The following is a 16606-nucleotide window of genomic DNA, read 5'->3' as shown; positions in this document are numbered from 1 at the left end:
GGTAAATATGAATTAGAGACCTCCTTTGAGAAACTGCCCATCTTTTTATGCTACCTGTAAAATAACAGGCTATCCTACAGTACTGTATAAATAATGTTCAGGGCACTTCAAAACTCATAGCTCCAAGGCCTATAAATAGCTCTTAATTATGAATTTCTGCATCTCTTATTTAGCAGTTGATAATTACAGGTAAGTTTGATGTTAAGCTGTATCTCCAGTGAAACATGACATATTAATTTTGTCTTAGCTCTTTTACTGTTATTATTCCACTTACATCATTTTCCAAGCTAGCATACTTGTAAACATCTGTCAAATCCAGTATCTATAAAATATCTCTTCACTGTCTATGTTTATACTTCCTTTTGTCCATTCACTAGTCAAGAATCAGTAAAAACTCACCACACTGTTGCTTTCCAAGTGCCAAAAAAAAAAACCAACCTTGACTGTCAAATGCTACCTTACACAGTTCAGTACCGATATGAAAAGTAACCTTGACATGAAATGATGAACAAGTGCATGATGGCAGCCTTAAAGTATGCTCTAAGAAATCATATGAAGTATATGATCTCAGGGTCGGACGACCTCCTCGCTGCTGTACCCCACTGTCTTACCAAGCAGTACCAGCCACGGCTGAGATGCTGTGGAAGGTGCAAATGCAAGATGTGCTCCCAGTAGGCCGCTGACCTGGTGTGCAAGACTCACTTGCTTACTTACTGTTTTACAAACCAGGTTGTTAACCACGCATTGCCTGCTCCCAAACAAGTGCTGTTTGTGACCTGGGAGAGCCTCTGCCAGGGCAGGGAGCCACCTAGTTCTTGCTATAAATGAAGCTGCTGGAAAGAACACCCTCCAACACCCTCTCCCCGCTCACAGGCAGTTGTTTTGCCACAAAACTGTCTCTGGTTACCCGCTCGAGGAGGAGGGAAGCATGCAGCAGTTGAGCAACAATGGGGCTGGCACTCTCCACCAGCACGGGCATAGCCCATGGTTCGCCCCATGAACAAGGTGGTAGTAACCCCCTCAGAGGCACTCAGGAGAGAGCCAGCAGCCTACCTCTCTCTGATTTCCACCTCCTCGGCCTCGCACTCTGGAGGGGGGCTGTCCTTCTCTGGCCCCACAGCGCAGACCTCCGGAGCACAGGATGTGGGCTGCCCCTCCTCTGTGTGCCGGCTGTGGGGGTACTCATGGCCCTCACACTCCTCCTCCGAATCTGAGGAGGAGCTCTCCTCAGAGCTGGAGTCGTCACTGGATGTGGTCTCATACCTGTGGGGAGAATGAGCAGGTGCAGAGGTGCTTGCTCAGTGACATTCAGCAGCAGTCAGTACCTGCCTGCACTGCTGCAAATTGAAAAATTTCTTGAAAAGGCTTTGTCTTCCTATTTTCTACTTAGAGACCTTTTCTACTCACTGAACTCAGTGCCACTACCCACTGACACTGTGATTACGTGCACAGTGTGTAATGAGAGAAAACCAACCTTTCTTTAAACAGAAGTCATAACACTCTGTCAGACCTTGCCTTAGCCCCAAAATGAAATTACTTTGCGTTGTTGCCTTCCTAGGCAGATATAACCAGGGAAGATATAAAACCTATCTAAAGACAACAGCTGCAATTTAAACAAATTTTCCTGTGACAGTCCAAAACATTTTGATGTTTTAAGTGAAATATAAGTGATTTGGACAATTATAATGCTGATTCTAATGAACTGTCTTATCTCACCAACCTCAGCAGCTGATGAATTCATGTACTAAGCCTATTCTTCTAACATACAATGACTTGTGACTGATTTGTGAGTTATAACTTTCCCACACTATAAGAAATAATACTTTCAGTCAATATGTATGAAATGAATTAATTGTGATATTTAGGCTATATACTGCACAAGGCATTGGTACTATGGAAAAACTAATCTCAGGAAAGGGCTAGAAAATCTATGTAAAAACCATTTGGTGAAACCATTTCAAAGTTCTTTGCAACATTCTGCAAGGGTAAGTAGTATTTTAAAAGAAGATCATTTCCCATACTGTTTTCTGTATTTGTGTAGCAAAGTTTCTGTATTTATCTAGCGCAAAGACAGAAAAGTTAATTCTTAGGCAATGCCAACTCTTGCTGCATTGTTCAACAGTACAATGCTGCACTTGTCAGCTAATATTGCCTGAGAAATGTTCCCATGGCTCTTCGAGTTTGTTTCATCTTCCCATGTTAAATTTGGTAGCAATCTAACCTACAGATACTTGAGACTGATGCCATGTATGACACAAGGTTTGCAAGCACAAAAGGTTTGCAGAGGATTAAGATGAGCTCAGCTGTTTTGGTCTTCCCTCTGACCCTTAAACTCAGCAGATGCATCACAGCCTGAAGGACCAGCCAAAGCTATGCATACGCTCCTGGGTTCCTTCTCTCCTTCCCACTGTGAAAGTGCTGCAATGACACATTTTTTGGAGACAGGTCTCTTACCCGCCATTAATGCCGACAAACTGCAGGTTCTTCTTGGTGTTGCTCAAATCTTTCTTCCCGTCCCTTTTCTTCATGATAGATTTGAGTGTGCTTTCATTATTAGTACATACTGGTGAAAGGGGAGACAAAGCACACGTATCAGTACAAATCTGTAGCTGGCTTTGACTGCAGCAGCTTTAGACAATTTTTCAAAACAAACAGCTTTCTGTTTAATTAAACCAACTGAAGCTGGTCTTTCTAATCTTTTTATACACAGTCACGGTGCGAGATGCACACCGGAAATATAGAAGAACACTTTCAAAAACAACTCTGGAAACATAAAACTAGTTTAGCCTAACCTTCCTATCTTCCAACATGCTGCTATGCTTTGGAAAACTTTAAAAAAATACATGTTTGTTACTTTTTTTCTTTGTTATTTATAAAGACTTTTAACATTGAAATGGGTTACTCTGCTCTATTAAGAAATCTTAATTTTTGGTGTCAGGTGACAGCAGCTCATTGCCAGAATTAACGTATTAGTACAAACAGCACATTTAATAATAACCTCTTTAACAGGGTGGGGAGATTCAATAAAGGCTGGTCTTTTGGATTTTAGTATTCACTGAAACAACTTTTAAACCAATCTCTAAGCATAAGACAGGTAAAACATTCTTACAAATTTAAGGTTTTGTTTTGTTTTTTTTATAAATTATTAGTCCTTTCTCTCTCAGTACATTTTTTGAATGAGGACACTAAATGGCATTTCACTGATGCACTACGATTTGCCACTTAAAAACTAACCACTATCTGCAGACACAGGGTCTCACACTGTGACTTTTCCTGTAGCTGCATCTTTCCCTGCTTTTGCAATTTTGAGAACCCTGAAAACCTCCTCTATAACTGCATTTCATATTCAAACTCCATCAGCATGATGAAAGGTGAATGTGAGCCAGTTATTACCATAGAGGCCAGAGGCAAGCTGGTCATCTGTCAGGTTAATTGGAGTAAGAGTTTTGTCCTGAGAAGAAAAGGACTTCCTTCCCCGAACAGCTTCCACCAGGGGAGTCTTCCTCTCCTCCTGAGTGGGTGCAATGTCCTGCTCCAATTTCAGAGTTCGCAAATTTGAAGTTAAATGGGCATTTGCAAGTTGGCCGTGAGGGATGTACTCCAAAGTAGCACCTGCCAGGGAAGACAGTAGGCATCAAGGAGGAGTCAGACCAAAACATTTCCATCAATGCTGTAATCAACAGGGGAAAAAAAAAACAAGTGGAAAAAAAGGGCAACACTTGCGCTTTACAAACCTCTTTTCTGAGGATCCAATAGGAAAAGGGTGTGATTGCTTTCAGAAAACACACGAAAAAATAGCTCTGAGCTTTTCTTTCCATGAAAACATACAATACAAGGAAAAACTATAAAGATACTGGCTTTAAAATGGATGAAACAAATGGTCCTTCCTTTTCCTTCTCTTTCAGTAGGCGCAGTGACCCCAGCTCCTGACGCCCTGGCTCAGGGCGGACTCACGGAGCTGCTCCTCACTGACATGCCTGAAGAGCGCGTTCACAGGCTCTACAGGTTCCTTCTGCAAAAACAGTGCCCTTTATATCTTTTTTTTAAGAAATGGCATTTTCCATGAAAGCAGAAATTATTCAGGGAAGTTTCCTTTCTGCCAGCATTCCACTAATTCTGAAAGTTATATACTTTACCTAGTTACTGAGACAACTGCAATAAACACCCACCCATTACATTTCTTTTTATTTTGGATAGGACTGTACTGAGCTAGTACTTGTATTTAAATCAAATTCCAAATGTTTGGGTTATACTTATTTTTTTCTGATTTGTTGGCATCCACTCATTTTTTCCCTTTGTGTGTTTAAAAGGCAGCGCTAATTACGCACAGACTTCTACAGATTCCCCTGGAGTTCCTCCAGCTGTGCTATTACAACTGCTCTATAAAGCTGCACAAATGTTTTTATTTGTGGAACACACTGGGTTTTTTACACACACATTCTTCCTTAAGTGATCTTGCTAGCATTTCAAGGGAAAAGAAGAGAATGTTCGATTTACTTTAAACACTATCACTTTTCTTTCAAAGCTTGCTTCAATCACTTTGTGCCTCCATAGTTTTTTTCCTTTGTGTTTATCAGGAATTAAGCCACAGCCTCCTCATTCAAATAGATGAGTGGCATTACACAGGATGCTAACATATTGTAGAAAGGTAAATTCCAGATATTCACTTTCAGAAATACAGCTAACATCTTTACTGCTCTTGCTAGACTGCCTTTCCCCCTTCTTGCTTCACCTCAGTACTTTTTTTTTCCTGTAACAGGACATAATGAAGCTGGTTTTCCCCAACGTTGTCACTTCCCAGCAGCCTCCTCCTCTTTGGTCCCATTCCCACCCAAGTCTCCGAGTTTCCAACTGAGTCTCACCCCACATGCATTTCCAGGGTGTCTTCTCCAGCAACGAGACCTGTTGCCCACTTCCACCACTGCTTACAGCTTCTCCAAGCTACCGTGGGAAGCCGCCCACTGGGAAAGGCACACGGCAGGGTATTAACAGACGTGTCACTGCACATACAGCCAAAAAACTTCTGCCCTCTCAGGGAAGCAGCGGGTGAAGGCAGCAGCCACCCCAGTGCCCTCTGTGGAGGAGCAACCCCTCTAAAGATGTGCCTGCGCACTCTGGACAAAATAGGCACCCATGGAAATCGAGAAGAAAGTCCTGCCCTCACTCCCCCACCTCTCATCACTTCGCAGTGGAGACTGACTTCAGTCGGGTCTCTTCCCAACAGACAGCAAGCACCATCCCTCATCCACCAGCAGAGGAGAAGAGGGCTGCCAAGGCGATGGACTGCTGAGCCAAAACTAATTATTTTTAAACTCCCTTAGCTGAAAAACAAGGAAACTGCCTCTCCCTCTGCTTGCTTGGAGCGGTGACAGCTACAATTAAAGAGCACCAGAGTAACAGCTTCCTACTGCAGCTGGTGGTGGCTGTCTCGGCTGGTTTTAGCAGGTCACCCCTTCTGCTCCAGCCTCACCACCAAGGACATGAGAAGGGAGTGGAGGAAAAACCTGCTCTGAAGCAGCAGACATGCAAAGCCCCCGAAGCTGCCCAAGTTTACTGTCAGCTGAAGTCTCTCCATCCTCTGCCAGATGTCACAGTCCTCCTTCAAAGGCAGCTGCGACAACCACAGCATGTCCTGGGGACGCGGGTGGGCTTGTGCATGCCAGAGCTGAGGGCAGCTGGCAGAACTGACGGCACCTCTGTGCACCCTGTCATCCCCCCTCAGCAATGCTCAGTCCCCCAAAGCCAGAGTCTGAACTTCCTCAGATGTCTCCCTTCTGCCCTGGGATGCAGCTGGGGAGGGAGCTGCAGGGATAATGACAGTTATCCTCCCCTACTTCACAGCCTCTCTTGTAACTAAACCTGCCACTGATGCAACAGACTGTCAGTAGGTTCCCACTTCTGGTTCATCCCTCAGTGGCTGAGAAGCACCACACTGAGCTCAGGATTTGGGGCATGTTATCCATGCACTTCAAGAAAAGGTGTCCTGTTCAGTCCCAACACCTGGCAAAAGAAGATGACATCACGGCTCAAGGACAAGCACACAACAAATAAGTAAGTGTGTGTTAGACAAACTGGCCAGTATGCTTATTCTCCCAACACAGCTGTTAGATGTCTACACTCACTGTGTTTACAGTACCCAAGGTTCAAGCAAAGACAGCTTTGGGCCCAACACAGCATTAATGCTGCAAGCCGTCAATCAGCTCTCAGGCCTTCCCCTTTACAAGACAGCCAACATAAAGATGCTTGGAGAGCAGCAACCTAGTGCAAATCACTTGGAAAAATGGATGAAGGAGGCAGCTGTGCCACCCAACACTATGGTCAGTGATTTAACAGATTAATCAACTGCTGCCCAAACCAAAAAGCTGAATGAGCCAAGTTCCCTCTTCCTCCCACAAGGCTGCAGGGTCGCTGCCAGGGCTGGAGGTGCCACACACTTCTCAAGTGTGGAAGTGAAACCCTGGCTGAAGATCACCACCAGTCTACACAGACCTTAAAATAGACTCTTCATCTCACCTCACACAGATCTCAAGTATGCTTGCACAGAATCCTTCTCAGCGACATCAGGTTGCACAGTGCACAACACTGACAGTAAATCAACCAACAGGTTCAACACTTTTAGCCAACCACTGCCTCCAGACACGGCCACTTGGGAAGACTCACCCTGATTTTTGTTAGTTTACTGTTGCAGGCAAATAATGCAAACTTGACATAAGTTTCTAAGTATTGATCTAGCGTAGCTAACCATGGCATACAGTGGTCAGGAATTTCTAAATGTATTTTGCAAGATAGCAGAGGATCTTGGAAAAGTTCATGAGTAACTTAGAAACAGAAGTATGATAAGACAAGACAAAAACCTTATGACTTCAACTGTTCATAAACACGCAGAAAGCTACTCTCATCAATTTCAGAGGGAAATAAGTGACTGAAGCACCTTCAGTGGTTCAGCCCCATTGGTTTGAGGGAATGAGAGCACCTGTTTCTAATTTTTTTAGAAGGAACTTCCTCTCCTAAATCACTTGTGCTTCTTTTGAAAATCTCACCAATTTAAACCAGGGTGACAGCAAAACTACTATACATCAACAGCAGATTACTCATTTCTGGCACCTATAAAATCTGTTTATTGTTATTAAGGTGCTATTTCCCTTCAAAACTGCAGACCTTTCCTCCCATTTATGAGAGCAGGAATAGTCACATAGTAAGATAGTTCAAGGGAATTCACTGGGTGAGTATTAAACAGTACTTTTTTTCCCCTGAATTTGTGCTGAACTCATGATAACAGAAGTCTGGTCTTTACCTGCTGTCAAAAAATTCCATTTAGTCTGATGGAAGCAAACCTAAGTATTACTATAAAAACGATTTAGCTTGGCAATACTTTTATACCACTGGAAATCAAGAGAAGTGCAAACAAGGCCTGGGAATTAAATACCATTGGGATGGAAACCCAGCTCTCTGGCTAGAACATCACAGGCTTCTAGCTAAAAAAAGAGCACGAGCTTGCTGCCTATGTGGTAGCTGCACAGAGATTTTATTTTTAACCTGTTGATCAGTGCAAGCATTTATTTGCACAATATGTTTATAACAGACAATGATGCAACTTATACACTCCCCATTAAAGACAGTGCATAAATGTTGTCTGGTGCACATACAGCAAGCAAATACTTCTTTTTCACACTGCAGGATTTCTTCACAGTAGCAACAGTCTTCCTATGAAATGACTGTAACTGAAGAACACAAAGTCTTCTCCAGAGGTCTTAAATCATATTGTTTTATCCTTATAAAGTTATTTTTTCATATAAATAATTTTTAATCCACTTTCCATTTGGTCTACACATCAGAACTGCTGAAGAAAAAAACATTCTAAGGTAAATAAAAAGGCAGTGATGAGCAAACATGTTATGTTTAAACATTTACAACGACTGATATTAATCCATCCACCTGATAAATGTGTTACCTTCAGAAGACTAAGAATAGTTTCATTTCAAAAGGTACTTTTGAGCTATTCTAGGTTAAAAGTCAGTGAACTTAAAATTTCAGAATAAAACCTGCCACACATGAACCTTTTATATAATAAAACAACAGAAGCCCGATTCACTTGGGGCCCAGGTGGGTAAATGTTGCAACTACGATTTGGCTCCACAAAAAAGGATCATTCTAACAGGACAGCTCCTTTAACAGGATTGCAAGAACAATCTCAGTTTCATTTTCACTCTTGCTTTAACCATTTTCTGTGTATTGAGAAGCTGCTTTCCATCCTCAAACTAGCTTGTGAAGCCAGTTTGTGGAAACTGGAAGTCAAAACTAATTCCTTTAATTGAACAAGATTGAACACAAAAAATTACACATCTGTGAAACAGCTAATAATCTTATTTATGAAATGTTTTCTTTTCCAAGACAACTGCGCGTGAAGCTTCGTGAAAGCCATCTTTCGTTTTCCTGATGAGTGGTGGATCAAAGCATCTCATGATACTGGACACAGCAGGAAGGTCATGTCCGAGCTTTTTTTTCCTTTCTCATTTATGAGCAGTTGATCTTCTCAGCTGATGCTTTATTGTTGCTGAAATATGACAACACTTCCTTGGAAAAATGGGAATCTCCTGCCATTAAATATTCATAAATGTGCCTGTTACCATGGGAGTTGAACTGAACAAAGTTCAGTGCCTGAACATCATGTCCTTCTGCCACAGTGTGGGGAGAGAAATGGGGTTTTACCAAAGTCACTCTAACAGACAGGCTAGCAGGCTGGAGCTTGCCATTCTCTAAGCAGCAATAGATATGAAAGAAAAAATTATTTATACTGTGGCAAATTACACTCCTTATTAACTGAAGCAGAAATGAGAACACAGAGCAGCTTTCATATTCAAACACTCCATGTAGTGCTGCCACAGAATGAAAACAGCAAATATTCTAATGATAATAACGATAATAGTAATAAGCTTGTGTTAACACATGACCAGGGAAGGCATGTCAAACCTCTTTAAAGAGGTTTATGGAGTTTCACTTTAATAACGTCTTTATAGCACAATTACTGACCTGGTCTCTGCTTCTCTTCTGATATAACTGGATGGGTATTTAAAACAGAAGAAACACCTACTGAACACCTCAGCTCCTAAGATAGAGGTTGCTACCATTTTTGAACAACATAGGTGTTTGAGCTTTATATGTTGTAACAACTAGCAGGTCAATATATACCACCTACCATACAAAAAACACAGATGAGGCACTGTATACTTTGAGGTGCCAGCCAGACACATGTAAATAAACAGTACTCATCTGGCATACACACATGGGACCATCTGCATGACCATTCTGCATCATGCACCACCTTCCAGGGAATACAAAAAATGCTTCACACATGTGAGTCACCCTCTCCTCAGCAGAGAGATGGATGGATCTTGTTTGTTACACAAACAAGCACATCTGTACAGAAACTTAACCTGGTGATTAAGGCCTGCATCTGTGGCAGAGTTGAAGCCGAGGGCTTCATTCAGTTGCCTAGATGTAGACAACCAGTGCGATTTGTAGCAGCCCACAGCTTTGCAAGGTCCACAGACATGCCTGCGCCACAAACAGCACCAGCTCCTGAGCCTCAGCCAAGCCTCAAGTCTTCAACTGCACTAGTGTGGTCCATGCTGCCAGGAGAGGGACTACCATCTCATCAAGCTACACAGTCTTTGAGAGAAAAGGCTACAAACTTTCTCAGACTGAAGACCTGTTAAGAGAAAACGGACTTCTCCAATTTTCTGCTGGTTTTGCATTATAAATGATGACACAGAGACAGACAACCATGGCCAAAATACCTCATTTAGTTCTACACACCTGAACAACCAGGAGCTTTTCGCACCACCGCCATTCCTTCATTCTTTCCATCATCCCTCAGCCTGCCTCCCTAGCTCTGGGTGAAAGTTAAAAGTTGAAAACCTTGAAAGATCTTTTCACCAAATGACACATCATGTTTTCCTAACCCCCGAGACTTTCCGACACCACTTGCTTCCCATTTCCTTTCACTCCCTCGAGTATTAATTCAAGAAGTTGCCTCCTTCCTCATGACGATTAGTGTAATGCTTCCACTGGGATGCTCAGTCAGGATTGCTCTAAAAAGTGACTGTAAAACTGACACTCCTTTGGATCACTGAGACAAAATAACCATGCATTTTCAGGTCAAATATGTCAGGTAACTTTTCAGGGCAACAGTAGAGCAGTTGTTTTTAAATACAACCCTTGCAAACTCCTTGCCTGTGAAAGACATCCATCTACAAGACTTGTGAAAAGTCCATGTAATTAAAACCCGTTAGACCTCTGGCTGATATTCTGCAAAACACATCACATGTGAACTCAAATGTAACTTACTGAAACTTCTCAAAAATTCTGTGACAATAAACAGAGAACCTGAACGTGCTCCACTCTCTTAGTCCTCTTACATGCTGTCTGGTCTAAGAATAAGGATCAGTTAGCATCTAGGTTTGTCACCCACATCCACATGACCCAGCTGGAAGCAAACAGGGTGCCAATGCTAGCTAATCTGACTTCGCAGAGTGGAAATTGGCTTGTCTGTCCAGTAGGTCTGATTTCCCCCATGTCACTAGGGCTTCCGAAAGACAGTGCATATGTAAATAGGAGTTGCTTAGTTACAGAAGCAGAGGTGTTTACTTTGCAACAAGCAATATACTAATTGCTAATAGGCCCAGTTCAGAGATCACCTCAGAGGTCCACTTGGCTTGCATCTGAGGATGCCAGCTGCAGAGCCAGCCCGTGTTCCGCTCAGCCGCCTCCAGCTCTCATGCCTGCATCTCCATCACCTGCCACAAAGTGTGTCAGGGGCTGTGAGATGGCAGATGCCCCTGCAGCACATCCCCATCTCCCCAGCACTAGCAGGGAGAAAAATCTGTAAAGCTGAGAATTTGACTGATGTGCTACCTCAGGTATCAGAAGCAGTATGGACCACTAACCCTTTAACATGGCAAACTGGCACCCAAATCACACACCTTAAAGCCAGCTCAGGTATTTTTGCCTGAAAAGGACCTGGTCTCTAAGAGGCGCTAAGGATGCTCGTCGAATAAAATATTAAAGACGACACTACTGCTGCTAATCTGAAAGCAGAGGCTTCTGCCTCTATTTTCAGGCTGTTTTTCTAAGAAACCGAGGCTTGCATAGTCATGATTCTTTCAATAACTTAAATCTGATTGCTCATTTTAACCAAACTGGACTAGAGACTCAGTGCTCTGAAGGATTTTTGTATTTATACAAGCTTTAGAGAAATCAGACTGAGATGCCAGGCCTCAAAAAAGGTGTGCTGGTTGAGTTCACACACAAGACACCTGAAAAGCCACATGCAAGAGACCTAAATGTGAGGAAAGACTTACTAAGAACTCACAAGCTATCATGCGATACTGATGCATGGGAAAAGAAAATGCTTTATTAGTTCCAGTGCTTAATTTAAGTTAGTGCTTCATTCAGCAAAATCCTTCTACAGAAAAAAGTAATACAAAATCTGTAAAACCACAGGAACAGGCAGGAGGACCAACAGATAAATGTAGGGAAGACAGTATTTTCAAAATTAATTGAAAGAGAAGGAAAAACATTTCAGGCTTATGACCCCCTTCCCACTCCACTTCTCCATGGGTCTAAACTGTTATAGTCCAGAGCTTGATTTATGCATGCAGTCCTGGCATGTAGTTCTCACCAGGGACTAAAAATAAAGAGATTTTACACTCAGCATCCGCAGCTAAAGATAATGGCATTACAAGTTAAAATAAAAATATTCCAGAATAATTTTATGAAGAATGTGAAATCTGAATCCAAGTAAGAACATCCTTAGTAAAATATGATCCATTGCTTCACCCCTGTCTACTTTCAAGTCTCTAGACTACACATTTGATACTGTGTAGTAAAAGCAGGAGAAGGAGTTGAGGATTTACAGCTAGTGAAAATTCTGGTTCACTGTTTTTAAGGACACTTCTGGTGCCTGCTAGATACTCTTATTATTATAGTACCATTACTTGTAAGAAGCCCAAAATATAAAGTGCATACCAGAAGGATAATAATATCAAATATGTAGTATCATACTGCATGTAAACTGACAGGGTATCGTATGTTTTCTTTACCGCTACATAAATGTTGCTTATTGCTTTACTATGGGAAGCTGAAATTTTTACTTCAGCTCATTTAATGGATGGTTCCATTTAGCACATGAATATTGAGAAGAATCAGATTTACCAAGCTGCCTTTTAACGAAAATAGGTAAATTTTAAGACAGTAAATAAGCTGCAAGAGCTTTATATAGCAGTGCATTAGTCAATAATATTGTGTTGACATTAAACAGTATTTACGTGGAAGTTTTTTTCCAATTCAGCACCCACGATACAGATGAATTTGTGCAAGTTTCTCCCATTTCCCTAACCTTGTTTCAGTCACTGTATAACTGAAGACAGTATCTAACAGTCACTGTTAGGCATTATATACTGGTTTTCAGGAAGCTAATGTTTATAAATTTAATAGTAATGTGTTTGGATTCACTGATAAGGTATTAGAAAAAATGTCTAAGTTTTAAAGTAGACTATTAGACACCCAAAAATAGTAAGAATAAAAAAAGTACACAACTTTACCCCAGGGAATAAAGAAATCCTTCAAATTAATGGTATATGTTTTAAAGTTAGTAAAGAAAATGCAAGGAGTATGTAAATCACAATTCTTGCCTTTCCTGAGTGTCACCAAAACCTCCAGCAGTAATTACAGCTTATACCTTTCAAACATGATGCTGTAATTAGGGATTAGGACCAACAGTTACTGGAACAGAAAAGAGTCAAGATGTGGTTGCTGTGAAGCGCTCTGGAGTTGCCTACTATAAAGCAATCAGCCCTGCTGGAACAGGGAAAGCACCCCACAGCTCTCTGGCTGAGAAACACAAGGAAAGAAGGCAGTGGAAGGAATACTACAAAATCCAGGGAAACATCTGTGGAAACAAGTCAGTTTGATGCAGATGTTGGATGTGACTTTCAACTCTGTCAAATCTGACACCGTAGTTTGCAAAAATTGCATGCCAAGTTTAAAGGAAGGACAGAATTCCAAACCCGCTGGCATTAACCTTGAATATTCTTAAAGTTATAAAATGGAGTCAAACTGCATGGCAGTCAAACCCTGAATACTTTTAGATATCTCTCTTGCATGGAACAGAGCCATCATCATGATGAGGCCCTTCAGTCTGCTGGACTGGGAGAAGATAAAACCACCTCTGGTTTTTCAGTTACCAGTGGTGGGCTGAAGAGAATAACCAGCGGGCATGTCCAGCAACAACATTATGTTCTGCGTTTCACTGGGGAGGATTACACACTTGCTTCCAGACTAAGCGAGAGCCTGGCAGGTGACTGACCTGCAGCTCTGGCAAGGAGCAGACCAAATGTGTGCTGTACGCTGGGCTTACCTGATGTGGTGCTTCTTTCCAGGCACTGCTTCTGAAGGTCCAGGCCTTGCAGCTCCTCTGTGCTGGCATATTTCATGACCGAGTTGATGGAGGTGAGGGTGCTGATGAGCTGTGAATTGAGAGATCCAATCTGGGAGTGGGGCTCCCCAAAGGCTTCTGCCAGTTCACTGTAATTTTCAGCAAGCAGCATCTGCTGTTCCTGCAGCAGCTTCTGCACGCGCTCGATGTAGTGATCCAAGCCTGTCCTCAGCTCAGGTGGAGGCAGAGGGCTTTCCAACAGACTACTCACCGGCTCACACACAGACTCTCCACCAACACCAATGCTCCTGGTGCCAGCCGGCACAACCGGCAATGGAGGGGGTCCGCAGGCAATGCTCCTCATTTTAAGGCCAACCAGGTAGTTCTCATAAACGTTTATCTGCCCAACACCACAGTCTTTGGTTTTTATTGCCAAGGGCTTTTCAAAGCCAGGGTGACTAGTGAGCAAGGTGCCCACTCCAACCGAACGCGTTTTAGCAGATGCACGTATGTCCTTCACCCGGCCATCTCCTACTGCCACGCTTCGTGTCTCCACACTCTCAGTGTTGGTCTGTTTATCGCAGCTGCTCAGAGTGGTGTTTGTCCCACAGTCTGCCAGCAAGGCCATCTCCGTGCCAGTGCATTGGCTCACCATCTCCAAAATAGTGCTGGTTTGCTGGCTAGCCATAGAAGGCACAGCCATCACCATCGCCTCTGCCCTGGGCACAGCCTCAGTTGTTGTTTCGCGGGACACGTGCTCCTTGGGGGTGCAAACCACCACATCCACTGAGCAATCCCCACAGCCCACAGACCTCACCGCCCCAACCAACCGCGCCATCCGGCGGGGGCTCGGCACACCTGCTGGCTCCTCTGTGTTGACACCTGTCTCACAGACGCTTGTTGCTGTGCCCACTGCCTTATCATGCAGCTCAACGGACCTCCCTGTGCCCTGGTCTCGCACCTCTGCCCTCTCCCTCACCAGCCATTGGCTCATCAGCAGCTCGGGGCCTGCAGCTGCGCTCCGCACAGCAGGTCTGCAGGAGGTGCCAACGCTGCTCATCTGCAGGTGGTTTCCCACCGACGAATCGGCAACATCCACATGGTCTCCCACCCTTTGGTCTCTTGTTTGTATGATGGCCTCCACCATCCTGCTGACAACACAAGGCTGAGCCATCATGGCTTTATCCACTTTTTTCCTAGACCCAGCTGCCTGCAGCTCCTGCTTTAATTTAGTCATTTCCCTGTCATGGGTCGTTTCCTTTAACTGAACCTCTAGTCTGTAAATCTTCTCCTTAAGGGCTTCAATTGTCTGCTGCTGAAGCTCTATCTCTTTCTCAACCTCTGTAGACAAGCCAAGCATAGCCTCTGTCACCCCAACCCCAGACTCTCTCATTTCTTTCTCTGTCCCCACAGCTACTTCTTTGTGTTGCCTCGCAGATCTGTTGTATATAACCACATCGTTCATGTTTTCATCAGCACCTACAGCAACAGATCGGGCTTCTTTTGTCAGGCTTTCTCTGTTCTCCCGAAGGTTTGATGGACTTTCATAGTTGCTATCCTGGATTTTTTTCTCCAGGGCTTGCATCTCAGCAGTCAGCTGTCTGAACTCCTCTATTCTCTGAGAGCTCTGCTCCACACTCTCCACCTCTTCCTCACAATCTATATACAGTTCTCCACCTCTTCTTACCTGAGACATGTGTTCCCACTGCTCGGCATTTCCTGCACTGTAGGATCGCTTTCTGAAACCATACATGTCATTTTGAGTGGCTTTCCTTTGGTTTTTGAGTTCGGCCATCATGTGTCTCTTCTCTTCCTGTAATACTGAAATTTTGACCTGCAGCACAGGAATGGTCTTGACTTGCTCCTCAAGCTCCTTGAGACGCTTGAGGGCAACTGCCATTTGCTCCCTGATGTGCTGCAGATGCACTGGGCTCACGTTGGTGACTGGTGTAGATATTCCTGAGCTCATGGGGCTATGACGAATGGAACTGCCCAAGGAGGAGCTGAAGCAGGCGCCATAGTCACCGTTCCCCTGATACCCATTCTGCAGCTGCTGAGACACGTGACCATACCCACTGGATCCCACAAAAGAGGGGAGGGAGCTTGTGGAGCCCATGCCTCCAAAGCTGGAAAGCCGGGGCCTGCGGACATCTCCAGGCGTGACCTGCATCATCCTCTCCTGCTCAAGTCGCCTCCGCGTCTCCATGAGGGTTTTTGTTACATGGAGGTTATGCCGAGGAGGCTGGGGGGAGGGAGGAGGAAGCTGCTTACTCTCAGGCACCGTTAAGTAGGAAGGAGATGCTTCAAAGGAAACTGAGGGTCTTGCAGCAATGGACGAGGTTACTTGACTCCTCGCTGCCAAACAAGACTGCTTATTCTCATCACTGTTTGATGAAGAGAGAGACTCCGTGGAGGTCCAGCCACCGCACTGGCCACCAGAGTTCTTGGTACCTGCTGAGGCTTGTACAGCTTTCCTTTTCTTTCGGATGTTTAGTTTCTTAATGGTATTCCCCTTTTGTATATCATCCACATACTTCAGAAAATCCAAGTCTAGCTGGTAGCCGTAAGGTGTTTCCACAAAATAGGGGTCTTTCCGTTCTTTTTCATCTTCTCCATTTATAATAGCTTCCTCTTTTTCTGGAAAAGAAGAAACAAAATCAACATTGGAAAAGAAACTATGTCTCAGCAAACTACACGCTGAAACACAAGCACAGAAAGACGGGTGCTCACAGCAAGCCGGAGGCAGAAACTGCTGCTGCAGCTCAGCATGCAGACCAGCTTTCCGCTGACTGACCCTCAACACTGAATCCCGATTAACTTTTAAAAAGTTAATCAGTAGGTTTTCAAATGCTGAGAAGTGCATACCCACATAAATGTGTACACATGCATACACACAGATAACCTCTGTTAACAAAGGGGCAGAGACGTGGCACAGCTAGTAGCTCAAAGCTGTCTTTCCCCGAATCCCTCCAGTCTTCCCGTGTCACACCAAGCTTTCACACCCCCTGTGCTGTCACGTAAAGATCACAGGATTACAACGTACCACACGAATCATCCCGAGACCAACTTCTCCAGAGGGTGCATTCGAGCAGGCGATGGGAACTCCGACCCTGCTCCTTACGCAACCGATGCCATTAGACTTTACTCAGATCTGCAGCTGTATTACGGCTT

The 16606-nt window shown here is 43.8% G+C and overlaps 1 protein-coding gene across 3 annotated transcripts in view; it reads right to left on the bottom strand.

The window, feature by feature from the left end:
- Window positions 1–16606, bottom strand: part of KANK1 (KN motif and ankyrin repeat domains 1) — a 128667-nt gene that overhangs the window by 11299 nt on the left and 100762 nt on the right. For all 3 annotated transcript variants that reach the window (XM_074812984.1, XM_074812985.1, XM_074812983.1), the window contains 4 exons: window positions 13418–16072; window positions 3394–3612; window positions 2455–2563; window positions 1054–1263 (listed from right to left, as the gene is read on the bottom strand). In XM_074812984.1, the coding sequence (XP_074669085.1) occupies window positions 1054–1263; window positions 2455–2563; window positions 3394–3612; window positions 13418–16072 (3193 nt within the window). The remainder of the gene's footprint in view (window positions 1–1053; window positions 1264–2454; window positions 2564–3393; window positions 3613–13417; window positions 16073–16606) is intronic.

This window comes from Strix aluco, chromosome Z (assembly GCF_031877795.1).
Source record: "Strix aluco isolate bStrAlu1 chromosome Z, bStrAlu1.hap1, whole genome shotgun sequence".
Taxonomy (NCBI): domain Eukaryota; kingdom Metazoa; phylum Chordata; class Aves; order Strigiformes; family Strigidae; genus Strix; species Strix aluco.
This window is presented reverse-complemented; position numbering and strand designations above follow the sequence as displayed.